This window comes from Anolis sagrei, chromosome 3 (assembly GCF_037176765.1).
Source record: "Anolis sagrei isolate rAnoSag1 chromosome 3, rAnoSag1.mat, whole genome shotgun sequence".
NCBI classification, from domain to species: Eukaryota; Metazoa; Chordata; class Lepidosauria; order Squamata; family Dactyloidae; genus Anolis; species Anolis sagrei.
The window spans coordinates 223,296,067-223,323,592 of record NC_090023.1 but is presented as its reverse complement, the minus strand read 5'-3'; the positions used below and the strand labels follow the sequence as shown (position 1 = coordinate 223,323,592).

The window sequence follows — 27,526 nt, the reverse complement described above, 5'->3', positions numbered from 1 at the left end:
CTACACAGCCCAAGTCTCAAGTCCTCAATGAGGAACAGTTTAGTTGGCTTAGAATAGTCTAAGGCAGTGTTTCTCAACCTGGGGGTCGGGACCTCTGTGGGGGTCGCGAGGCGGTGTCAGAGGGGTGACCAAAGACCATCAGAAAACATAGTATTTTCTGTTGGTCATGGGGGTTCTGTGTGGAAAGTTTGGTCCAGTTCTATCGTTGGTGGGGTTCAGAATGCTATTTCTTTGTGGGTGAACTATAAATCCCAACAACTACAATTCCCAAATGGCAAGGTCTATTTTCTCCAAACTCTACCAGTGTTCACATTTGGGCATATTGAATATTTGTGCCAAGTTTGATCCAGATCCATCATTGCTTGAGTCCACAGTGTTCTCTGGATGTAGGTGGACTACAACTCCAAAAACACAAGGTCAATGTCCACCAGACCTTCCCAGTATTTTCTCTTGGTCATGGGAATTCTGTGTGCCATGTTTGTTTCAATTCTATCATTCGTGGAGTTCAGAAGGCTCTTTGATTTTAGGTGAACTATAATCCCAGTAACTCCAGCATTACCAAATGACAAAATAAATCACCCTCAACCCCACCAGTATTCAAATTTGGGGCGTATCAGGTATTTGTGCCAAATTTGGTCCAGTGACTGAAAATACATCCTGCATTTCAGATATTTACATTACAATTCATAACAGGAGCAAAATTACAGTTATGAAGTAGCAACGAAAATAACGTTATGGTTGGGGGTCACCACAACATGAGGACCTGTACTAAGGGGTCGCGGCATTAGGAAGATTGAGAACCACTGGTCTAAGGGTTTCCCTTCCCCCGTGTCCGACAGTTGGGAATGTACGTATTTCTCCTCTTCTCTCTGTTCCTGCTCTCATTCTGATTGATTATGTAGACTAGATACTTTTCTACTGCAAACTTTTTAAATCTGACTTCTGTTTCTTACATCGAAGCATGTGCTGAGTGCTTTGAGATCTCTCTCTGCTTGTGTATCAGAGAGATATAGTGCTTGGATGATTTTTCCCTCTTGAAACCTTAGAAGAGATGGGTGTTAGAGTAGCTTAGACCCAGTTCTTTAACCATTAAGAAATGCAGTTACTGTTTATTATTGAAAACAAACCTTTTGTGACTTTTTAACTTGGACTCTGCAGCTTTGCCTGCCTAAGCTCTTAATTCTTGACAGCCACATCACACGGCACTCCTCCATCTCCACTATCAAAACATTTTCCTCTTACTTACTTAGGCGATCCCTCGTAGCTCGAGGATGATGGTCCTCCATATGTGGTGTCTTGGTGGTGGGTCCGTAGGTGGGTGTGGAGCCCTATTCTTGATCCGCATGTTCTCCCACCATGAAGACATCGGTTTCCAGGAGGAAGGCGGTCCTGGTCAGGGTTGACTTGATGCACCTTCCTCTTGGCACGTTTCTCCCTTTCGCTCTCAATTCGTGCCTTTTAGAATTCTGCATCACTACTGGCCACAGCTGACCTCCAGTTAGAGTGTGCAAGGGACAGGGCTTTCCATTTTTGTGTCTATGCAAGTTTTTAAGGTTGGCTTTAAGGAATTCTTTTCCATCTCCAGTATTAAAACCTTTTCCTCATATGCTATATACTTTGAGACTTCAAGTTCTGTAACATGATAACCCTGGAGAAAATGAACCTACTAACCAGCACTGCAATGTACAATGTTCCTGTTTAGGACTCTAACCAGGCAATCCTTTTCTGGGATTTTTTTTTAATTCCTCATCTAACCAATATTTATAATTCTGTATTCGTTGTATATAGCTCTTCACTGTGGTTCTGTGACTCCCTTTCTCCAAATGTTTTATCCTTCTGTAAACTTTGGCATTCCTCCAGGTCGATATCCCTCATGTAGCACGGTTCTGTTTTGATGACATAAGGATCAACATATAAAGTACTGAGATTACTATTAATGCAGCCATGCCTTTGGACACTGAAAACACCCATGTGGTGGGAATGATCCAGAGAACAGAAGAGGGAAAAAGCCCTACACATTTGCATGTTTAACTATTGCACATCTGATTACTCACAGATTTGATGAATAAGTTTTCTCTAGGAATCTGGGTCCGTCAGCATGATTTTATGGTCAATATCAATCAGGAATTGAGCATACAGTCATGCTGGAGGATCAAACGTTTCTTAGAGAGGTGTTCTCTCAGGGAAAAACCAGTAATTTTTATGCATGGTTTTTCCACTTTCATGGGTGTCCCATGTCCCTAATCCCAGCTATGTGGCCAGGCACAATCAGTATTGACAAACCACCTGCCAGCTGTAAAAGGCCACCCTATCAGGATCTGCATGCATTATTCGCCAATACGTCACACAGTCTTAGACACTTATGCCCGACATATGATCCAATACAACAGCCAGCATAGCGGTCTTGTTTGCTGTGTACTATTCTTATTGTGTTTCTAATAATCTATATAAATAAAAATGTAATGTTCGTTTGTGGGATTAACAAAAACCACTGGATGAACTGACACCAAATTTGGGCACAATACACCTATCAGGCCAATGAGTGACCATCTCTCATTAAAACACTGAAAAACACAGAAGAGACTTAAAAAGCAAAAAAAAACAAAACATTACAACGCATGGCAAAACCACACATATATATACACACACATATACACTGACATATTCACATATATACACACAAAAAACACATATACACAGACTGGGCCACAGCAACGCGTGGCAGGGGATGGCTAATAATAATAATAATATCTTTATTTATATCCCGTTGCATCTTTCTTTTCTTCCTCCAGAACCATCACTGTACTGTGAATGGGAAACTGTTGTTGAAAATATCCATTTCAAAAACAAAAAGTAAGTAGCTATCATTACATTTTTATTTATATAGATTATTAGAAACACAATAAGAATAGTACACAGCAAACAAGGCCGCTATGCTGGCTGTTGTATTGGATCATATGTCGGGCATAAGTGTCTAAGACTGTGTGATGTATTGGCGAATAATGCATGCAGATCCTGATAGGGTGGCCTTTTACAACTTTGGGGCCCTTTCTGATCAAGGTCCTTGCAGTTATCTCTTGTGCAGTTCCATACAGACTTAGATTGATAGCAGGAAGGCAATTGCAAACCAGAACTTGACTGAATATGGCTTTATGTCACTATTTCTCAAAGGTGACCTGGCAGGTGGTCCATGGGGAAGGTCCAGTCCCTCATAAACAGGATCTGGAAATCCTACTGAATGTTTAGCAGTTCAAGATTGCAGCCCTAAAGGAAAGGGAATTGTTTCCTAATGTTAGCAGAGATTGTATTTATACACACGCAGAGTACAACATCCTCTGTGAATTCATGTGCTAAGATATTTCTGGAAGCAGTCATCTATGCCCACCACAACACAAAGCCACTTTTCTTTGGTGATACTTACCTAAACAGTTTTAATCCCTGTGGAAAGGTACTTCCGTGAGAGAAAATTACTTACAGCTCGTGCGTCATATTTTACGCTACAGAAAAAAGTCTGCTTAATGAAACAGATCTCTTTAACCCGATTTACCACTATTCCCCAGCTGAGAGAAACTACTGCTCAACAGCACCACAATCAGACGTTTACATAACATTTTCCACTTGCATTGTGACTGAAGCACAAACCAATTTTCATGTACCTTTGCTCAATTTATCTTGTTTGATTCTGTGACAATTCCTACAAATAGAAAGATGGTTTAAGTAGCAAGGATCAGTCTAAATTGCTAAAGGGGAGAAGTGTATGGGAGCATGGTAATACTAAATACTAGGGCTGGGCAACCACGGAAAAATTTGTTTCTAAACTCGATTCGTTTTTAGGGGGTTTTTGCGTTTCGATTTTTAAATTAATTCCGAAATTTTCCTTAAAAAAAATTCGATATTTACGAAATTTCGTAAATTACGAATCAATTACGAATCGATTTCGAAACAATTACGAATCGATTCGTTAATGGTGGGCGCGATCGCGCAATACGCTAAAAAAACCTCCAAATGGGACAGGAAGCTTCCCTCTCCCTGTTGTTGACTGTTGGTGTGATAATATATTTTTTCACTGAGAAAACAAACAACGACTATAAAACTTGCACCAGACATGCGGAAATAATAACGAAACAATTTCGAATCAATTACGAATCGATTTCGAAACAAACACGAAACAATTACGAAACGAATTTTAAAAAATTCGTTTCGTTTTTTAGTTGCTCCTGAATGGTTCAATATAGCTTCGTTATAAAAAAAAATAACGAATTAATAACGAATTATGAAATTAACGAACGAAACCGCCCAGCCCTACTAAATACACTTATATTTCACAGATTCCAGATTATCTCATTTATTTAAACTGTTACTTTATTTATTCATTTATCTATTATATAAAAGGGGCCATGGTGGCACAGCAGATTAAACCACTAAGCTGCAGAACTTGCTGACTGGGGAGTTGGTGGTTCAAATCTGGGGAGCAGGATGAGCTCCCATTGTTAGCCGCAGCTTTTGCCAACCTAACAGTTCGAAAACATGCAAATGTGAGTAGATCAATAGGTACCGCTTCTGCAGGAGGGTAACGGCACTCCGTGCAGTCATGCTGACCACATGACCTTGGAGGTGTCTATGGACAACGCCGGTTCTTCAGCTTAGAAATGGAGATGAGCACCACCCCCCAGAGTAGGACACGACTAGACTTAATGTCAAGGGAAAACCTTTACCCACTATATAAAGTACACATCTAATTTCCTTTTAAATAGTACACAGCAATACAAAAAGAATAGTATAAGATATGGTTTATTTTGTTAGTGAAATAATTTACAGATTTTGCTACATTTAGTTCACTTTCAATTAAAGCTTTCATAGTACAATATACTTTATTTTTGGAATGTTTGATTTTTCAGGCAGGATTCTGGAAAGCTTTGCAAAATTACCTAAAATGCTGTCAAACAGACGAGCAAATGTCTTCACAGACTCTGTACTGCATGTGTTTTTGCCACTAACCAAAACAGATACACAATGGACTATTAATGGAACATTACCTAACAATATTTCAGAGTGGCTAATATGTTTGTTTAAGGGTGTGGACACGGCAGCATCAAATGTAAACCCTCTAACAAATATTTTAACAGATTAAGGAGTACTGCATTCATCTGTGACCTTGACAAAACCAAACCATAATTTAAGATTATAATGGATAATAATTAACAATGCTTTAAAGTGACTAACATACTTGGTTAAACACGGGGAATGACAACATCAACTTTAGACTCTCCTCTTGAATGGTTTCAATATCAGGCCACATTCTTTACTATGTTCTGTGCAGATGGCCAATAATTGTTTCATTTACTTTTCAGGCAGACACCGCATTGAAAATCTTCCATGGAAAATAAATTTGGCATATTTTAGGTATCTTGTAAAGCAACCATACTGCCCTTCAAACGTTTTGTCATGGTAGCTATCAACACCTACTCTTCTAAAGAGCTGACATTAAACAATATTTTTTTATCATGGTTTGATCTCTCCTTCAAACAAAAATGTATTTCAGACTCCAATGTGTTGGATTCAAATGCAGAACAGCCTGAAAAACAGGCTATTGCATCAATCCAAAAGATTATCATCAATAGCCCTTATTCCAGGCAGCAAAAATAAACCTTAAGGTTTCATTCTGGTTTTTTTTTTTACTTCAAAAAATCTTTTCATGCTTTTGATTATTTGGTTACTAGAGACATTCTTTCCAAGATTATGCATTGCTTCAGATACAAGATGGATTTGGCAACTTCATATTACAAAGCTGTATAAAACAGTTCAACTAGGTTTTCAGAAGTATTTAAATATAGGACAGACTTCAAAAGTATAATACAAACAACCATCTAATGAATATGAATATAAAAGGCCACATCACACTCACACCAACATTCATTGCTGCTATTTCCATGATAACAAGTGTTTTACAAGACAGAAGAGTGGAAAGGCCATACTCATAGCACAGAAGAAAAATAGTATCCATATATAAAAGTGCAAACCCTCACAAACCTATGATAAAAAACATCTGTGCTGCCAATAAAAAGTTTTTTTTAGAAAAAGTCAGGCACTTTTTTCTAGTGGCAGAATTAAGGCTTGCATTCCTTTCATACAGCCTACCCAACTAGTATTTCCAGGTAACACAAAAATGGATATTTACTCCCTCCATTATATTAAAATAGCTAGATGTTGTTGAACATGGAAAAGACTGAAGAGAAGCCTCTCCCTGCTTCACGAAGGAGTTTTTTCAATACTTGACTGGGAAAGAAAATAACATGTAATACCAAGGTACTGTATTAGCACAGATAGACACCTGCAGAATAGGCAATGAGAACAACAATTTAATATCTTTCAGCAGCCTGAAAGGCCATCTGGATTTTCAGAGGTATGTTGGCTTGTTCATTCATCTGACTGTTTATTAACAGCTCGTTGCATTTGGCTTTGTCCTGCATTATGACCACTTTCCCATTGGCAATTAAGGCATCTATATTGCAGGATCTTTTAGCAGCTACACTGCACGTTCCATGGACAGTATTGCCAGATTTTGTTCAGGTACGACAGAAGAAATCTCAATTTTCAAATTTGGCGTATGGATTCTCTTCTTTAAACAAACCTAAGAAAGAAATGACAGTAAGTTAGAGTAGAGCTTTCCAAACATTTAATGTTGGTAACACATGTCAATGCATCATTTCACAACACAATAATTCAGTTTTACGTGATGCAGAATCAACTTTTTTGACCCTATTACTCATTCTGTGCAATACCATGGTCTACCAATCCATCTACCAATCCTTCAACCATGGTCTACATATACGGATACGACGGAAGGGGAATATATTATACATTACTAACTGGCACCTTTGCTGCATAAAAAAAGCTTGCAAGTTAGTATTACTTATTTCATATAGATTCAGGGGTTTCTCATTACATTCACATGCCATACCTATACACTGCAGCCAACACACTAGCGTGCAGCCAGCGTTTCTCAACCTGGGGGTCAGGTTCCATGTGGGGTTCGCGAGGGGATTTCAGAGGGGCCACCAAAGACCATATATTTCTGATGGTCTTAGGAATCCCTTTGGCAGAGAAGGCTGAAGATCTCTCTGGCTGTCTTTCTCTTCCTTTTTGGAAACAGACAGTGAATCCTCCCACCAAAAGCCCTCCTCTGCTGTGATTGGTTGACCTCTCAGCCAAGGGGAGGGCTTTTTCTGAAACTTCAAGCAAGGGAGGGGAGAGCAGGCGTGCTTAGCGCATGGCAGTGTGGTGCACATGTGCAGGTGAGGGAGAGCGTGTGGGGCTGGAGGGAGGTTTGCACCAGCGAGTCCCTTCAAGGCAGGGCACTTCTGTGTGGGAAGTTTGGCCCGATTCTATTCCATTGTTGGAGGGGTTCAAGGGACTCTTGGACTGTAGGTGAACAATAAATCCCAGCAATTACAACTCTCAAATGTCAAGGTCTATTTTCCCCAAAATTCACCAGTGTTCACATTTGGGCATGTTTAGCATTTGTGCCAAGTTTGGTTGAGATCCATTTTTGTTTGAGTCCACAGTGGATGTAGATGAACTACAACTCCAAAACTCAAGGTCAATGTCCACCAAACCCTTCCAGTATTTTCTGTTGGTCATGGGAGTTCTGTGTGCCAAGTTTGGTTCAATTCCATTGTTGGTGGAGTTCAGAATGCTTTTTGATTGTAGGTTAACTATCAATCTTAGCAACTACAACTCCCAAATGACAAAATCAATGATCCCCCCCCCCCCAGCATTCAAATTTGGGCATGTTGAGTATTTGTGCCAAATTTGGTCCAGTGAATGAAAATACATCCTGCATATCAGATATTTACATTACAACTCATAACAGTAGCAAAATTACTTTTACCACAACATGAGGAACTGTATTAAGGAGTTGCGGTATTAAGAAGATTGAGAAACACTGCCATAAAGGGTAAAGGTATGGGAGGTAGGACATAAATATTAAAAGACGAAGGCAGGGGAAGTGCACAGGTACCAGTTCTGTGGGTACAGTGTTCATACTGTATTTTCCTTTGGACCACTAACTTTCGAAATTAGGTTCATACCATTTTGGTTTAACCAATAATAGCCTCTCTCTACAGCAGAGTTTATAGTTCTGTCAATAGTGTTACACAGAAGTGGTAATGGCGGCAAGAACACAATGGAAATATGATGGTAGCAACTGGATGAGGAGCCAATGTATTGAGTCATCTATTATATGGAAGTCTTTCCAGATGTATCTGCTCAAACACAGAGTAGACACACATGTAATAAAATTGCCCTCATATCCCTTGGGGCACTTGTGAACATTTTCTTTTCCATAAAAAAACAAAACTGAAGGGTTTCTGAGAAGCCTAAGAGCCTCAAGCACTTTGCTGGATGCACTTTTCCTTCTCTTGCTGAAGACCAAAGCACTATAAAAGGAGTGGCTTAGGAAATTATCTGTTCTATGGCAGAGGCAATTTTCCAAGCCACTGCTTCTCACCGATAACAAAGCATTTAAAGCCACCTCTGCCCATAGAGAAAGCCAGAGATTCAGTGAGTATACAAGGAGAGTAGTAGCATTAGGAAGAGAAGCTCTTCTCTTCTCTAAGCTATGACTCACCTGCATACACAAACAGAGGCACTGTGATCTCGCTTGTGGAACAGTCCATTCTATAACTATCTGGCACAAGACATTAACCGAACCATGAAAACTGGTAACAGTTTACCAGAATTGCCAAAAACAAATTTCTCTCCAAATAAAACTTTCCACTTAGTATTTTTAACTTGAATATTGCAGATAATAAATGTTGTGTTTTTGAAAAAGGTTTAATATTTGTGTTGCAAGTTTCCTACTTTGACTCAAGGTGGTTTACAACATACTAATGCCAAAAATTCTCTTAAACCATCAGCAATAAGTATGTAGCTGACACTTACCATACTTCTTCCGGATTTCATCATGCCTAGACTTCATCTCTGCTCTCCTGTAAGAAACATGAAACATGTCATGTAACTTCTGAAATGTTTAAAAAAAATCACATACATGTGTCTCTATAATGTTAATAGTAAGTAATCGTGTGTAATTTATACACTGCTGTTTGACTCACAACAAACCTTTCAGGGAAACCTATAGCATAAATCCAGATGTTTATAATTGGTAAAGTCTTCCAAGATCATCACAATATAAATACCATACTGGAGAGAAAATGGCAATACACTGTTATCACGGGTATCTTTGCAAACTCTTTAGCCAGGGGTGGAGAACATGTGGTCCCCTAAACATTTCTAAACTGCAGATGCCACCATCTCTTCCCACTAGTTGTATTGGGCAGGGCTTATGAAAACTGCAAAGTTCACAAATGGCTGGTTCATCACATTTTATTTATTTATATACTTCATTTCTATCCCACCTTTCTCGACCCCGAAGGGGACTCAAGGCAGCTTACAAATCCAGCAAAAATTCAATGCCGCAAAGGTAAACAATAATACACATCTCATCAAAATATAAAACCATCTAAACATATAAGCAATTAAAACACATATCAATCAATCAATCAGATTAAAAACCATATAAAATAACGAGTCATGACCTCATATCCATAATCATTTTCCAAAATCCATAGTCCATTATTCAAGCTGTTAAAAGCCTCTAATGTCTAATCTAATGGCTCTAATCCAGTTCTAGGAATTGAGTGGCTCAGTTTAGACCAGAAGACAGCATGCTTGGATGGTGTTCCCAGGCTGAAACTTACCTCTCTTCCTGCCTTACTCTTCTTTGTTCTCTCTCCCTGGCAGCTTTTTCATCATCCTTATCAGGCCTATTCAAAGTAAGAGCATTATAAGTATGATTATATACGTCATAACTTGATGGAATCATCAAGTACAATATAGTATTTAAAGTGCCAAAACAGAAACATGTTTGGATACTTGCTTTCTGCTCTTTTTCTTCCTGCAGCAGCAACAGCAACAAACCACGAGAGCCAGAAGGATTGTTCCTCCCACCACAGACATTGTAATAATCAGGGCTTCAAAATTCACTGAAAATGTAGTAAACAAAACATTACCAAATAGGGTGAAAAAAAATAAATAAACTGAGTTCCAGATCTTGATTTCAAAATACAAGCACTTTCAAATAGACACTTCAAGTTTACCCAAGTTCTCTCAGAATCTCAAGTGATAACAGCAGTGTCATATAAATGAGTCATCACATTATCAGGCAACCCAAAATGTATCATGGTGATGGCTACTTGCACCTAGTACAACAGCTTTTTAAAAAAGAATGGCAACAATCTGTTGAAATTCAACCCCATACTGCTCAAGTCTCAAGTCCTCAAGGAGGAGAAGTTAGTTCAGTGGTTCTCAACCTGGGGTCTCCAGATGTTTTTGGCCTACAACTCCCAGAAATCTCAGCCAGTTTACCAGCTGTTAGGATTTCTGGGTGTTGAAGGCCAAAAACATCTGGGAACCCCAAGTTGAGAACCACTGAGTTAGTTTAGTATAGGCTGAAGGAATTCCCTTCTCCCATGTCTCCTGAATGACAGTTGGAATATATCTATTTCTTGTCGCCTCTCTGTCATTCTGATTGAGTGTTAGAGTAGAAAAAATATAATTAGTTTTTTGTTATTGTAAATAAACCATTTGTGATTTTTAAGATTGGACCCTACGTGTTTACCTCCTAAGCTCTGAATTCTTTACAGCCACCTCAAACTTTGCTTACTACTGAGTTGGTGCTCAACTTTTGTATCCTGTTTATAATTTTTGGATGCCTCCCTAAGACAATCAACCCTCCACATATGTGGGTTTAACGTTTGCAGATTTGATTAGTCATGGATCTGATTAATAGAGGAGTCCCCAGATCCTTCTGTGCAATTCTATGGTCAACTTCATACAGAAGTTGATGATAGAGTTTTACCATCCTAGATGGATAGTCTCTCAGATTAAAAAAAAAGCTTTTTATTTTTTAAAAAAGCTTTTTTTCAATTTCCCCACTTTTGCAGGGATTCTGTACACAGTAAATGTAGATGGCTGATTATAGATGCACAAATTGTTAATGGTCACTGACACCAAAAACTAGAACTGGAGCCTCTGTGTTCATAAGCTTTCTGGATGTGTTTTCTCATGTTGTCTCTCATAATTGAGGTCTACCTATGATGCCAATTACAGGCCTCTCTCATCTTTTTAAGTGGGAGAACTTGTACAATTGGTATCTGACTAAATACTCCCCCCCACCACTGTACCTCCTAGTGCAAGGGTAGGCAAAGTATGCCCCTCATCCAATGTTGGCAAACCATAGCTCCAGCACTCCTTACAACTGCTTATACTGGCTAGTATGGATAGCAAGAGCCCTACCCCCATTCTACTTATTAAAATGATAAGAAGAGGTGGTCATCACCACTGTACAGTGCGTGCACATTTCCAAAAATACCCGGGTAACTATTGGCAGTGCTGTATTGCTGGAGTGATCTACCAAAGTAACAAGCATTCTTTTGAGGCATGGCCCACCCACACCAATGTGCTTGAAATAAACTTTTATAATGATTTACAGAAGGGCAATTTATTTGAACTAAATATTCTTATTGTATTTTGTACAGAAAAGTAATTAATCCCAGGAGATTTTATTACAAGTCGGAAGTAACAGGTTTAGCCTTCTTCCCCAAAATGTACAAACTGCTTTAGTCTCAGTTGGAACGCTAGTCAAAAAAGCACCCAGCATCTTGAAGTTTAAGACATTACACTTCCTGGCATTTAACCAAAATATTATAGGCAACTCCCAAAAAAGAGTTTATTACATCCAAGCCAACAACAGCAATGACAAAAGATGTGTAGTATATCTGGAGGTCACTCACCCCAACAGACCCCCCAGCGTGCAGAACTCAATTCGCAAAGAGAACTGGGAGGGAGTATATTTCGAACAGGATAGTCCATGCATCTTTTGCTGCTGCTGCACCATAAACACTGGGGAGGAAAGAAATCAATGCTATATACCACAAGCAGACTGCAGAAAATCAGCTCAAAAGCTTAATAGTAAAGAGAGCATTATCCAATTTTGTGTTAGCAGTTATGTTGTTAAATATATTGATTAGGGGAGTTACCAAATACTGATAAAAGAGCATTGTTCTGGTTGTAGCCATCAATAATACAGTTGGCTCCCCATATGGATGGATTCTGCATCCATGGATTCTACCGTTCACAAAAACAATCCCCTCCAAGGGTTGTTGTAGGTTTTTTGGGCTGTATGTTCGTGTTCTAGAAGCCTTTTCTCCTGATGTTTCGCCTGCATCTATGGCAGGCATACTCAGACCTCACAACCTCTGAGGATGCCTGCCACAGATGCAGGCGAAATGTCATTAGAGAATGCTTCTAGAACACGACCATACAGCCCAAAAAACCTACAACAACCCAGTGATTCTGGCCATGAAAGCCTTCAACAATACAATCTCCCCCAACTCCAACATAATTTCAAAAAGCAAATCTCAATTTTTCATTTTATGTAAAGAATGCCATTTCACCATGCCACTGAATGTAACTGGACTTCAGCATTTGGAGATTTTGGTATCAGTGGGGGTTCCTGGAAACAAACCCCAGTGGAAACCAAGGGCTCATCGTATATACATTCCTAACATCATGAAATCTTTCTTAACCCAACTATATGATCAAATAAACAAGTCCTGCAATACGTTTATGCCAATAAAATATCACAGTTCATAATGGGATCAATGTTTCAAATTTTATACTGTAATTCTATACATACTACATTGAAATAGTCTTGACCAAATCCAGAACAAAGCCAGACTACATTATTGTTAGATGTATAGCTGCATTCAAGACACATTTCTCAAGACAGAGAGATTGAACACAGACATATGAAAATGTATAGTTTGGACTTTAAGGACTTTAAGGACAAGTTCACAGTGCTTGTGAAGTGCAATGAACCAGAAGTGCTTCAGATTTCTGATATTTTTGGATTTTAGAATACAGTATGATCCTGTACCCACAGGGGACACATTTTAAGATACACACACAAATATCCCATGGATATCTGAAATTGTGGATTATGGCAAACCCTATAATTTGTCTATATTTGGGCCAGACATATAGCATAGAATCAGGGAGGCCTGCAAATAACTTCCAGTGGATTATATCTTTTGGAGTGTGGACAAGTGAAACCATGGATGTTGAATCTGTGGATAAGGGAGTTATGGTGTACCTGTATTTGCATGCCTATGCATCTTGGAGATGGGACCTAAGTCTAAACATGAAAATCACATAGGAATTCCGTATATTCCTTATACACACAGCCTTTTGTTTTGACAAACTGCAAGTCGCTTCTGGAGTGAGAGAATTGGCAGTCTGCAAAGACGTTGCCAGGGGACAAGCTGATATTTTACCGTCCTGTGGAAGGCTTCTCTCATGTCAACGCATGGGAAGCTGTAGCTGACAAACAGGAGCTCACCCCATCTTGCAGATTCAAACCGCCGACCTACAGGTCAGCAATTCAGCCGACACAAGGGTTTAACCCATTGCATCACTGCGGCTCTACACATAGCCTGAATATAATTTTATACAATATTTGTATTAATCTTGCTCATGAAACAAAGTTTTTGTCACTCAACCATCAGAAGGCAAAGGTGGTCCTATCTTAGTCACTGATATGGACAATTTTGAATTTGATTGTTTTAGGTTCCAGCATTCTGTGTAAGTGATGCTAAAGCTGTACCTAGGATTAGGCCATCTGTTCCTCATAAATATACCTACGTAATTTTGTTCTTGGTAAAAGTCTTACCTTTGCAGAATTGGGAAATAAGCAAATGAGCAAGAACAGGGGTGCTCTTTATTTTCAACAAAACACTACCGGATATCTGTTTGAGCAATTAATGTTCTGTCCTAGCAAGGCGTCTCTATGTTCGATTGCCCTCGGTTATAATTATAACTATGTTGATTGCATGCAGATCTGTTGGAAACTAAACAGGCCGGACTCCTTATTTGAGTCTGACTGGCTACCCCTCAATCTAGATGACATTAACATTTTGTCTCCCTTTTTAACCTCATCCTACCACTTATCTACCACTCATCTCACTATTCTTTATCTCAAATATTAGCTGCTTTTATTCAGTTCTACAATAAAATCCAGATTTCATTTAGCTAAGAACAGTTAGATGCTACTTAATATGATAGACATAGAAGAGAAAGGGAACACGTTGAGGACAGAACACTTTCACTTTGGCTAACATGCCAACAATTGAGTTTTGGGGCCAAATTGTCATTTGGTGAATCAGGTGGCTAATGTAATGTAAAAGCAGATCATTTGCCTAAATTACTGTAATACTCCTCCCTTCTGCCAATAACTGATGTTCAAGATAATAACATAAAATTAAAAACAAGCTCCTTCAACTGCAACCCAACTGAAATGCCAAAGGCATGTTTAAATAAGGTCTTTGCCTGCCAGCAGAAAAGGGGGTCAGCCAGTCTTTGTTGGCACAAAGTTCCAAAGTCTGGAAGCTGCTGAGGTTTTCACAAAATTTGTCAAGTTCCTACCAAACATGACGCCAACAGTGGCAAAAAGTTTATATTTATTTCGTAGCAAAAGCATTGCATAAATTTGTATAAAGCTGATGAAAACAGAAAGAGCACAAGCAGCTAAATATCTTTTGACCAAGACGGGCAACAGCAATGGCATTGTCTGTAGCCTCCAACAATTATTTCTCTGTACATGAGGCAGGGCATAATGGACAAGCATACAGATGAGGAGTTGTCTGTTCTGCTCCACAGTCACACAAGGTGTGGGATTCTTTTAGGTAGTTCCATTTTGCCAGGTTGTCTTTTGATCTGCCCACTCCGCAAAATAGTGGCAAAAAGTGAAAGAAGGGTTTTCCCAAACATCATGAGACTCAAGCAAATTCTTATGAGTGACTAAAGTATTTCTGATAGCCTGTTTCCAAGATGAAAAAAGTCTAAAATCCTGCATGTCATAACTAATGCTTGTGCTCAGAAAAGGCCAGCTAAATAAGAGAACCACATTCTACATAACTACTAGCCATTGCCAACTATTTCAGGTACGTTGGTTCTAAGCAGTTTTCAGTAGACAGGTTCTTGTACAACACATTTCAAGAATCCAAATGAGATGTAAATGCACTTTACTATTGATCTAGGAGTGTCTGCATGCTCCATCCCTCTCTGAAAACTCTATCCTAGTTCATATTTCATCTGTTCATGCTCAGCATTATTTTAAAATTTTTAATTATTACATTTGGCCCAGCCATAGGTTTTTAAACATCGCTATGTTACTGGTAATGTTTATTACTTATTTTTGTTATGAGTTTTTATTTTATTGTTTTGTATTATTTGTTGTTATTGCTTTTATTATTGATGTATTGTGGGCTCGGCCTCATGTAAGCCACACTGAGTCCCTTGGGAGATGGTAGCGGGGTATAAATAAAGTTATTATTATTATTATTATTATTATTATTATTATTATGTGTTTTGATACCTTCATGAATAGGGAAAATTGGCACACTAGTCTTAACACTACAAAAGCGTTAATTTGTTCTTGCTGTGTGCCTTCAAATCATTTCTAAATTATGACGATCCTATATCCTATAATGAGGTTTAGATTAAGAAGGGCTCTGGTTTGCCTTTCTCTGAGGCTATTTATTTATTTATCTATCTATCGTGTCAGAAGCAAATTGAGAGTGCAGTTAAAATGTATTTAAAACACAAACAAAGTTAAAAACTTGGCATTATGCTAAATGTCCTTTGACCAGTAGCTGGCCACTTGGAGGGCCTCTAGTGTCGCTGTGAGAAGGTTCTCCACTGTGTGTGTGGCAGGGCTCAGTTTGCATTGTAGTAGGTGCTCTTCAGTTTGCTTTTCTCCACACTCGCATGTTGTGGACTCCACTTTGTAGTCCCATTTCTTAAGGCTGGCTCTACATCTTGTGGTGCTAGAGTGCAGTCTGTTCAGCACCTTCCAAGTCTTCCAGACTTCTGTATGTCCAGGAGGCTGATATCTCATCTCATCCATTATCAGCCACTGATTAAGGTACCGGGTTTTAGCCTGCCACTTTTGGACTCTTGCTTGCTGAGGTGTTCCTGCAAGTATTTCTGTAGATCTTAGGAGGAAATTTCTTGATTTAAGGTGTTGGTTGATATCCGAACAGAGGATGGACTGGAGATGCCACTGCCTTGGTCCTTTCATTACTGGCTGCTACTTCCTGGCAGATGTCAGGTGGTGCAATACTGGCTAAACAGTATAATTTCTCCAGTCGTGTGGGGTGTAGACATCCTGTGATAATGCGGCACGTCTCATTAAGAGCCACAGCCACTGTTTCAATATGGTGAGATATATTCCACAATGAACTACTCTCTGAGACTGACAGAACAACTTGCCCAAAGTCACATAGTGTGTTTCAGTGTTTGAGTGGAAATTCAAATCTTTGTCTTCAGAGTCATAGACCAAAACTCAAACCATTACAACACGCTGGCCATCACTAACAAAACCTGGACAAGCCTGTCTTCAAGGGGAGTGTAATTCTGTCCTATAGAGGCAAAACTTCTGTTTCATGAAGAAGTCTTTCATTTCCAGGAGCAACTCAATCTATCCACCCTCATCTAGTCTTTACCAATGTCAATCACCGGCTCAGAACTAGGATTATAAATGCTATTCACTTCCTGAAATTGCTCAACTGATTTTAAATTACTGCAATGCTACAAATTGGAGACCGCTGGAAAACCTCACGGCGATAACATTCTTATGGGGAGGACAATGCCCCCATTCATCAAACACATATAAGGCTGTAAGTCTCACTGAACACAATGAGACTAACTAGGAGGCAAGAGTGTTGAGGAGTGCAGCCCGGACATTCCTTTGAAATTACCTGGCACATTGAAAGGCACAGCTCTGCAAGATACAATGACTTCTGGATTCTTCAGTATAACCAGACTAAAACCCATTCTTGCCCAAGTTTGACATTTATCTTGGGTTCCTGGCCACTGCAATAAGATATCATTTTAGACAGAATGGCACAGAATTAAGAGCATTTTGTTATTTTTTCAGTCAGAATTCTTCTCATATGGTGACAGCAAATCCAAGAAGAATTATACTTCATCTCAGAAGAATTTCTAATGTAAAGGTAAAGGGCTCCCCTTGACATTAAGTCTAGTTGTGTCTGACAACTTCAAATCAGGGGTGATTTGAATGCAATATTCCTGCTTCTTGGCAGGGGGTTGGACTGGATGGCCCATGAGGTCTCTTCCAACTCTTTGATTCTATGATTCTATGACTATGAGAGGTGGTGCTCATCTTCATTTCTGAGCCGGCATTGTCCGTAGACACCTCCAAGGTCATGTGGCCAGCATGACTGCATGGAGCGCCATTACCTTCCTGCTGAAGTAGTACCTATTGATCGCCTCACATTTGCATGTTTTCAAACTGCTAGGCTGGCAGAAGCTGGGGCTAACAGTGGGAGCTCGCCCCACTCCCCGGATTTGAACCACCAACCTTTAGGTCAACAAGTTCAGCAGCTCAGCAGTTTAATTTGGCCACATGGAAAGCACTCCACCAGGCCAGTTGTCACAAAAGGAGTGGATCTGGGCAAAAGTACAGATTTCATAGTGCAAGTCCTGAAACTGCAGTATGACAGAATCATGAGTCTTCCAAGGAAAGCACTTTCCCCTCTATTTCAGGCAAATGCATGGGGAGGATATTGCCTCCCACTTCCTCTTACACAGGCAGCTGGGCTTTGAAGGACAGGCGCTGTGATCCATTCTCTTCCTCCGATGGTTGCGTCAAAGCAAGAAGTGCTTCTCAAACAAGCTATTGTACTACACACTGACTCCTGCTCTGTTCAACCAAGAAACAGCTTGCTTGATCAATGTGCCTGCATGCCTCTGCAAAGCACAGATCTGAGGGTTACTGAAGATAAACAAGACAGAAAATCTGAATGCACAAAAAGAGGAAATTCATATATCTCACTAGAAACAGTTCAGGAACTGAAAGTCAACTTGATCTATGCTCATTTACTCAGAAATGAGTCACAATTCAATGGAGTTTACTTTAAATAGGAATGCATAGACTGGCAATTTAATGGGGGGGGGGATAAATTTACTTATTACAAATGTTGTGCCCTAAGATAAGCACAAGCCCTATGAGGAGCGGCTTAAAGAGGTGGGAATATTTAGTCTGCAGAAGAGAAGGCTGAGAGGAGACATAGTGGCCATGTATAAATATGTGAGAGGAAGTCATAGGGAGGAGCGAGCAAGCTTGTTTTCTGCTGCCCTGGAGACTAGGACGCAGATCAATGGCTTCAAACTACAGGAAAGGAGATTCCACCTGAACGTTAGGAAGAACAGCTCTCACTAACTGTGAGAGATGTTCAGCAGTGGAACTCTCTGCCCTGGAGTGTGGTGGAAGCTCCTTCTTTTGGCTTGTAAACAGAGGCTGGATGGCCATCTGCCGAGGGTGCTTTAAATGCGATTTTCCTGCTTCTTTGCAGGGGGTTGGACTGGACGGCCCACGAGGTCTCGTCCAACTCTATGATTCTATGACTTGCTTTGTATTTTTTAAAATAATAGAAATTTATCAGCTTACTTTAAAAACTATTTTTGTACCACAAGCTTTCCTATGAACTCTGTAACCTGTTGTGCAGGGTGCATAAATAGATAATAGTTTGTGTGGGTGAGTGGGGCGGGGTTTCTGCAGAGATATCTACATCTTGCTATGTCAAATAGCAGGGATTACATAAACTACCTCCAAATTCCATTCCGATAACTTAAGGAAAGCCTTCTGGCAATAGCCAGAACCATATATGTGGGACTTTTTATGGTCTCTGCTGTAAACAACAAACCTGAAACTTGTACTCTGACACAGACAACCAATTCAAAAGGATCTTTTAGTACATCAAATTCAAAATGCTACTTACTGTGACATTTTTGAGGCATTCCTCACACGTTTTGTTTGTGTATTGTGGACAACCTATTGTGACAATAGAGAAAGAAGAAGCATTATTTCAAACACTGAGAGAGAATATTTTAATTCTCATTTATACGTCTACTTTCTCCCAGAGTGGGACCCAAACCAGCTTATCAAAGGAATAAATAAAACTCAATAACAGATTTTGAAAACAATTAAAGTTATCATGTTAAACAATATGAAATTATTTTTAAAGGATGCAATGTTTAAAGGAATACAGCATGCATCCCAATAAGAAGCCTCCCTGTGAGCAATTACCATATATATCAGGCATGGACAAACTTCAGCCCTCCAGGAGTTGAAGTCCAAAACACCTGGATGGCCAAAGTTTGCCCTTGCCTGATATATATTCTCATCTTACCTCAGCCCACTGATGTGATATAGTACATTATGCTTTTAATTTATTCTATTTTATATGGTTTGACGCCTTGTGTTCATTATTTAGTTTAACCTTCATTTTTCGGTTGGTTATAAGTTATACTGAGTTCATTTTATTTCATGTTTCACCTTGATTGTTATTTGTCTGCTTTTGGGTACTGAATGTTAGTCAATTTTGTTTTGTTTTTTTTTTGGAAACTGCCCTGAGTCTCTCCTGGGAGAGAGGGCAGGTTATAAATAAAGTTTATTATTATTATTATTATTATTATTATTATTATCATCATCGTCATATGTATAAGTTCATGAGATGTATAAGTGGAGGGTAGGTTTTGGAACCATTATTATGGATTTTGATTTGACACGTGGATATGTTTTTAATGGTTTAAATTGTTTATATAACATTAGGTTGAATGTTTTTAACTGTACTTTATGAATGTATGGCATCAAATTCTGCCAATTTCTGTAAGTCATCTTGTGTCGCCGTAAGGCTGAGAAATGCAGGTTACAAATGCTGTAAATAAATAATAAATAATAAAGGATTATTCCACAAAGAAGGGAAAACAGAAAAGCAACCACCTCTGATCACTGCTGCCATTTTCCTGCCCAGACATTTTAAAAATCCAGAAGTGGTGCCATGCTGGAGAGTATAAATGGAGTTGATGCTTCTTTTAGAGTCTTCCTTGAATTGACAACATTCCTGTCTTTCACGGCTCTACTCAGAGAAAAGGACAGTTCCTTTTTTTTTATAAGAGTTAAGGGGTCCCCAAACTATGACCCGTGGGCCAGATATAACCCTCCAAGGCCATTTACCAGCTCCCCACTCTAAACTTTATACTTGGGTAAAGGTAAAGGTTTCCCTTGAAATTAAGTCAAGTCATGTCCAACTCTGGGGGGTGGTGCTCATCTCCATTTCTAAGCCAAAGAGCCGGTGTTGTCTGTAGATACCTTCTAGGTTATGTGTCAACATGACTGCATGGAGGGCTGTTGTTACCTTCCTGCAGAAGCGGTACCTATTGATCTACTCACATTTGCATGTTTTCAAACTGCTAGGATAGCAGATGTTTGGCCTAACAGGGTGCTCACCCTGCTCCCTGGATTCGAACTGCCAACCAAGTTCAGCAGCTCAGCGGTTTAACCCACCGTGCTACCATGGGGCACAGTAACTTTAGACTTAGGGTCATCCTAAGTCTGAAATGACTTGAAGGCACACAACAACAACAATCCTAATTAGCTTGACTATTTTACCATCCAAAAGCAGGACCACACTTCCCATTGAAGTATACTATGTTGGTTAAAATTGTTCTTCGTTTTAAATATTGTATTGTTCTTTCATGGGTTTTTTGCACTACAAATAAGATGTGTGCAGTGTGAATAGGAATTCATTAATATTTTTTCCCCAAACTATCGTCTGGCCCATAACAGGCATTGTGATCCAACCCTCAGCTTAAAATGTTTGAGGTCCCCTGAGTTAAGGTATAATACTCATATTGACCCATGGATAAGTCAAGACTAACATTTCTAGTTGTATTCATGGGTTTATAGGGCCTACTTCAAGAAATAGATCTTTTCGTGCCAGTGAAATGAAGGCAGAAATATGACCAGCTGAACCTCCTACAGCCCAAATTTTGTGGGCTGTGGGCTAATGCATTATTAATTAAGACAAATACTAATGCTGAATCGCTGTTAAGAAAAGGAAACTTGTAAAGTGGAGTTGCCAATGTTCTTTAATGATATATGTTTGCTGTGCCAAACCTCTTTGTGCTATTAGTCCCACTCAAAGATAAAAAGCAATAGGTGATATAAAGCCATTTAGACTTGAGGTTTTGGTCTACAGATGATTAAGGAGATCAGGTTTACTAACCAAAGTCCAAAACAAATCTCTTACACAAGTCTGAACAGATCACATAGATTGATATGAGGAAGTAGTTTCGGACTGGACAATACAGATTATTAGAGTAAAAGGTCAGAGAAATTTGCTCACAGGTACACCAAATACATTCAGCTTCCAAAGCCACAGAACCATGGATGTGGATGTCCTTAAATATAACCCTCATAAACAAAAAAGGCATTTCAATAACAAAATAAAATCATTTTGATATAACACTAGCTGTCCCCTGCCACGTGTTGCTGTGGCCCAGTCTGTTGATCTGGAAAATAAAGTAATGAGAAAGTGTTGCTTTCCAATATATGTAATTTCTTTATGCTTGTGGGTAAACAGTATTTCTTGCTGTTTCTTTGTCAGTGTTGATGTGGAGAGTGCCTGGTTTGCCCACCCTGGAACATGCAACATATCATTGTCTTTTTTTAAGGGTCCCTTTCAAGTCTATGATACTATATCTGTGTGTATGAATTATATCTATCTCTATCTATCTATTTATCTATCTGTATCTATGGCTGGATGGCTATTTGTCAGGAGGGCTTTGATTACGTTTCTTTGCCCTGATGAAGGGAGTTGGATTGGATGGCCTTAAGTATTTTCTGTTGGTCATGGGGTTCTGTGTGGGAAGTTTGCCCCAATTCTGTCATTCGTGGGATTAAGAATGCTCTTTGATTGTAGGTGAACTGTGAATCCCAGTGACTACAATTCCCAAATTTCCCCCAAACTCCATCTGTCTATTTCCCCCAAACTCCATCTGTGTTCATATTTGGGCGTATTGAGTGCATGTGCCAAGTTTGGTTCAGATCCATCATTGTTTGAGTCCACAGTGCTCTCTGGATGTAGGTGAACTACAACTCCCAAACTTAATGTCAATGCCCACCAAACCCTTCCAGTATTTTCTGTTGGTCATGGGAGTTCTGTGTGCCAATTTTGGTTCAATTCCATCATTGATGGAGTTCAGAATGCTCTTTGATTGTAGGTGAACTATAAATCCCAGCAACTACAACTCCCAAATGTCAAAACCACCCCCCCCCCTCCCTCAACCCCACCAGTATTCAGATTTGGGTGTGTTGGGTATTTGCTGGGATTTATTGTTCACCTACAATCAAAGAGCATTCAACAGAATTGGGCCAAACTTCCCACACAGAACCCCATGACCAACAGAAAATATTGTGTTTTCTGATGGTCTTTGGTGACCCCTCTGACATTCACTCGTAAACCCCCCCCCCCCCGGGGTCCCTACCCCCTGGGTTGAAAAATTCTGGTCTACTACAATTACAACAGTTAAAGTGGTGTTTGTTGTTGTTCATTCGTTCAGTCATTTCCAACTCTTCGTGACCTCATGGACCAGCCCACGGCATAGCTCCCTGTCGGTCGTCACCACCCCCAGTTTCCTTCAAGGTCAAGCCAGTCACTTAAAGGATGCCATCCATCCATCTTGCCCTTGGTCGGCCCCTCTTCTTTTTCCCTTCCATTTCCCCCAGCATAATTGTCTTCTCTAAACTTTCATTTCTTCTCATGATGTGGCCAAAGTACTTCATCTTTGCCTCTAATATCCTTCCCTCCAGTGAGCAGTTGTGCTTTATTTCCTGAAGTATTGACTGGTTGGATCTTCTTGCAGTCCAAGGCATTCTCAGAACTTTCCTCCAACACCACAGTTCAAAAGCATCTATCTTTCTTCGTTCAGCCTTCCCTATGGTGTTAAGTCACATTAATTACACAGTGTAGATGCACCTCAGGGCTATCAAGTTCAGAATTTAATATCTCCATGGATTAGAGTTTTCTATCCAACTATGAAAGCTCTTTAAAACCAACAGCAGCACAATCAAGCGATTAAAGGGTGCTAAGGCGTAGCTAAACTGCATCACATGGCTTTATATCAGGAGGTTGGCCTCAGCTGTTGCTTTACGCCGTCCCGCAAGTAAGAGTCTAGATAACCAATGTATTCAGACTTAAATTGAGAGATTAAAGACACCAATCCCTTCAAACCAACAAGACTTAATGTCAAAGTTTCAACCAAAGGAATGTAGAGCAACGGGAACAAACACACATTACATCAGTGTTTTCCAAGCCAGCCTAGATTTTAGTGGACGAAACTGGAAACATTACCTTGCCCGAAATAATGCTATGAAATTTATAGGGTTGCCATACCACAAGTTCACAGGCACCTTGAAAGGGGATAAACACACACACACACCATTAACTTTGAGGGTGTGTCTACACCAGACATAGGCAAACTTGTGCCTTCCTCCAGGTGTTTTGGACTTCAACTCCTATCATTCCTAACAGCCTCGGGCCCTTTCCCTTTCCCCCTTGGCCGCTTAAGCAGCCGAGGCGGAAAAGGAAGGGGTCCGAGGCTGTTAGGAATGATGGGAGTTGAAGTCCAAAACACCTGGAGGAAGGCACAAGTTTGCCCATGTCTGGTCCACTCTGTACAATGAATATTTTTAATTGCCATGGCTCAATACTATGCAATTGTGAGAAATGTGTAGTTTTACAAAGTCTTCTCTGCCAAACACTGACAGTGTCTCACCAAACTACAACTCCCGGGATTCTATAGCATTGAGCCATGGCACTTCAAGTGGTGTCAAACTGCATTCATTCTACAGTGTGGATGCACCCTTCATGCTCTTCCATGTGCGTCACCATCCACACAAAACACGCCCAAAATCAGTGCAAGAATCGCACATACAACCACCCGGCCTGTTTCTCTTTTTGTGATTCAGCCACTAATACAAACTCAGCCTAGAAGTAGGTGTCCCAGAAGCAAACTTCTTGGGAAGTTGGCATCCTAGAAGCAAACATCTTGAAAATGGGAATTGGGACTCAGAAAGAAAGCAGAAAGAGGAGCCCTCCACACAGCCCTATATCCTAGAATATCAAGGCGTAGAATCCCACAATTTCTGCTTTGAACTGGGTTATCTGAGTCCACACTGCCATATATTCTAGTTCAAAGCAGTTAATGTGGGATTTTCTGCCTTGATATCCTGGGATATGGAGCTGTGTGGAAAGGCCCAGAGAAGAGAAGGAGAGAAGACAGGAGAGAGAGAAATACGGCCCTTCCACACAGCTATATAACCCAGAATATCAAGGTAGAAAATCCCACAATATCCGCTTTGAACTGGGTTATCTGAGTCTACATGGCCATATAACCCAGTTCAAAGCAAATAATGTAGGATTTTATCCAGCTGCGTGGAAAGGGCTATAGAAAGAAGAGAACGAAAAGGGAGAAAAAGGTGAAAGAAAGGGAAAAGGAGAGAAAGAGAGGAGAAAGGGGAGAAGGAAAAGAAAGAGAGAGAAAGAAAGAGGAAAGGAGTGAAAAGGAATAAAAAGGAGAGAAAGCAAAAAAGAAAGAAAATGAGAGAAGAACAGAAAGGTGAAAGAAAGAAGAGAAAGAGGATGAAGTGAAGAGGGAAAGGAGAAAGGAAAGAAAGAATGGGGAGATAACAAAAGGAGAAGGATGAGAAAGAAATGAGAAAAAGAAAAATGAGAAAAAGAAAACAAAGAGAAAGAAGGGAATGGTGAAAGAAAGTAAAGAGAAAGAGAGGAGAAAGAGTGAAGGGGAAAAGAGAAAGGAAAGAAAGAACAAGGAGAGAGTAAAAGGAGAAGGGTGAGAAAGAAAGGAGAAAAGTGAAGAGAAAAGGATAAAAGGGAGAAAGAATAGAAAAAAAGGTGAAAGAAAGAGAAGAGAAAGAGAGGATAAAGAAGTGAAGGGGAAAGGAGAAAGGAAATAAAGGGAAGAGAAGGAAAGAAAAGTGAAAAGAAATAGAAAAGAAAAAAGAGAGAAAGTAAAGAAGAGAAAGGTGAAAGAATAAAGAAAGGAGAGGGAGAAAGGAGAAAGAAGTGAAACGGAAGATAAGGAGCGAAAGAAAGGCAAGAAAAAGGGAGAAGAACAGAGAGAAAGCTGAAAGATAGAGAAAAGGAGAGGAAGAGAGGATCAAAATGAAGGGGAGAAATGAGAAAGGAAAGGAAGGAAGGAAGGAAGGGGAGAGAAAGAAAGAAAGAAATGTAAGAGAAAGGGAGGAAGAAAAGAGAAAGAATGGTGAAAGAAGAAAGGAAGAGGAGAAGGGATAGAAGGGTGAAAGAAAGGGAGAAAAGAAGAAAGGAGAAGAGGGGAGAAAGAAGTGAAAGGGAAGGCAGAGAAGGAAGGAGGAAGAAAAGGGAGAGAAAGAAAGGGAGAAAAGGAAGAGAAGAAAGGAAAAGAGGGGAGAAAGAAGTGAAAGGGAAGACAGAGAATGAAGGAAGGAAGAAAGAAAAGAAGAGAAAGAATTGTGAAAGAAGAAAGAAAGAGGAGAAAGGAGAAGAGAGAGAAGAAATAAGTGAAAGGGAAGACAGAGAAGGGAGAAAGAAAGAAAAGAAAAGAAAAGAAAAGGGAGAGAAAGAAAGGAACTCTCGAGGGTCTTTCTTTCTTACTTCCTTGCTGGGCCGGGGTGGGGGCTGCCAGGACCCGGGTGCTCGGAGGCGAGGCGAGGAGCCAGAGGGCGACCAGCAGCCCCGAGGCCGAGAGAGCCCCCCAAGGGCAGCCCATGGCGCCCCGGTTCGCGTCCCTGGGGCAGCTCCTGCGGTCCCGAACTTCCACCCTCTGGACTCCGAGGCTGCCTCTCGCTCTGGACGGGGCGTCTCACAACAGGAAACAGACCGGGACACGCGCGCGCGCCCCCGCGGGCCACTCCTCCTCCTCTCACCCCACCCCCCACCCCCTATGCGCGGGGCAGGACCAAAGGGCGCGCAGGACGAGGCGCGCTCCCGAGGTCTCCGGCTTCACACAATGGAGAAAAGGCGTTCAATAGCTGAAGGGTGCTTGCAGCTCTCCGGCGCCCCCTCGAGGAGAAGCGCGCACTTACAGCTGCTGCTGATCTGCTGAACAATCGTGTGTTTCTAAATGCCTCCAGTATTCTTCTTGGTATTTAATTTATTTATCGTATCAGAAGCGCATCGAGGGCACAGTTGTAATGTATTTTAAAAAACACAATTTTTTAAAAAAACTTGGCATTATACTAAATGTTCTTTGACCAGTATGTGGCCACTTGGAGTGCCTCTGGTGTTGCCATAAGAAGGTCCTCCGTTGTGCATGTGGCAGGGCTCAGGTTGTATTGTAACAGGACGTCTGTGGTTTGCTCTCCTCCACACTCACATATCATGGACTCCACTTTGTAGCCCCATTTCTTAAGGTTGGCCTTGTATCTCGTGATCCCAGAGCAAAGTCTGTTCAATGCCTTCCAAGTCACCCAGTTTTCTGTGTGCCCAGAAAGGAGTCTCTTATTCGGGATCAGTCTTGGTTGAGGTTCTGGGTTTTAGCCTGCCACTTTTGGACCCATGCTTGCTGGGGTGTTCCTGCGAGTATCTCTGTAGATCTTAGAAAGCTATTTCTTGATTTAAGGTGTTGGCATGCTGGTCGATATCTGAACAGGGGATGGGCTGCTACTTCCCAGTGGATGTCAGGAGGTGCAATACTGGGCAAAAGTATAATAGCTGAGACCATACACTACACTAGTTGCCCAACGTGTGTCAGAGTTAATGAAGGGAAGACGTGCGCGAGACAGCGGAGGAAGTGAGAGATGCAGCAGTGACAGGATAGCAGTGAAGTAATTTAACTCAGGTGCGAGAAGATAAGAATGAAATAATGTAAGAATTTGTTGTTGTTCATTCGTTCAGTTGTTTCCAACTCTTCGTGACCTCATGGACCAGCCCACGCCAGAGCTCCCTGTCGGTCGCCACCACCCCCAGCTCCTTTAAGGTCAATCCAGTCACTTCAAGGATGCCATCCATCCAGCTTGCCCTTGGTCGGCCCCTCTTCCTTTTTCCTTCCATTTTCCCCAGCATCATTGTCTTCTCTAAGATTTCCTTCCTTCTCATGATGTGGCCAATGTAAGAATTATTTAATGTTAAATCATAAACAACGGCTTACGAAGACGGTAAACGGGATAGAAATGTAACCTCTCCCCCTTTCTGGTGAACAATGTTGCCATGACTCTGATGCAGCTGCACCTCTCACTCGCTGTGCTGTCTTGCGCACGTGTTCCCTTCATAAATTCAGACCCGCATTGCGCAACCAGTCTAGGGTCCCAGCTATTATGCTTTTGCCCAATACCAGCTAGACAGTGCAATTGGCTGTATGGAGGGGCCCTATGAAAGGCATAAGACACTGCAGCAGTTTGCTTTTGCCTAAAGAATGCTGCCCCTGCTTTCATTTCTTTCCCCTTGCTGAGTTAACTGAGGGCCCTTCCACACAGCCATATAGCCCAGAATATTAAAGCAGAAAACCCCACAATATCTGCTTTGAACTGGGTTATCCAAGT

General features: G+C 40.6%; 1 protein-coding gene across 1 annotated transcript; it reads right to left on the bottom strand.

Moving 5' to 3' along the window:
* Positions 1–4,775: 4,775 nt before the first annotated feature.
* Positions 4,776–25,879, bottom strand: PTTG1IP (PTTG1 interacting protein). The gene is made up of 7 exons (XM_060768026.2): positions 25,641–25,879; positions 18,921–18,973; positions 11,853–11,961; positions 9,938–10,043; positions 9,759–9,824; positions 8,944–8,990; positions 4,776–6,631 (listed from the first exon to the last, which is right to left on the bottom strand). The coding sequence occupies exons 1-7, from the start codon at positions 25,753–25,755 to the stop codon at positions 6,588–6,590; spliced, it is 540 nt and encodes a 179-aa protein (XP_060624009.2). The 5' UTR covers positions 25,756–25,879; the 3' UTR covers positions 4,776–6,587.
* Between the last annotated feature and the right edge of the window lie 1,647 nt (positions 25,880–27,526).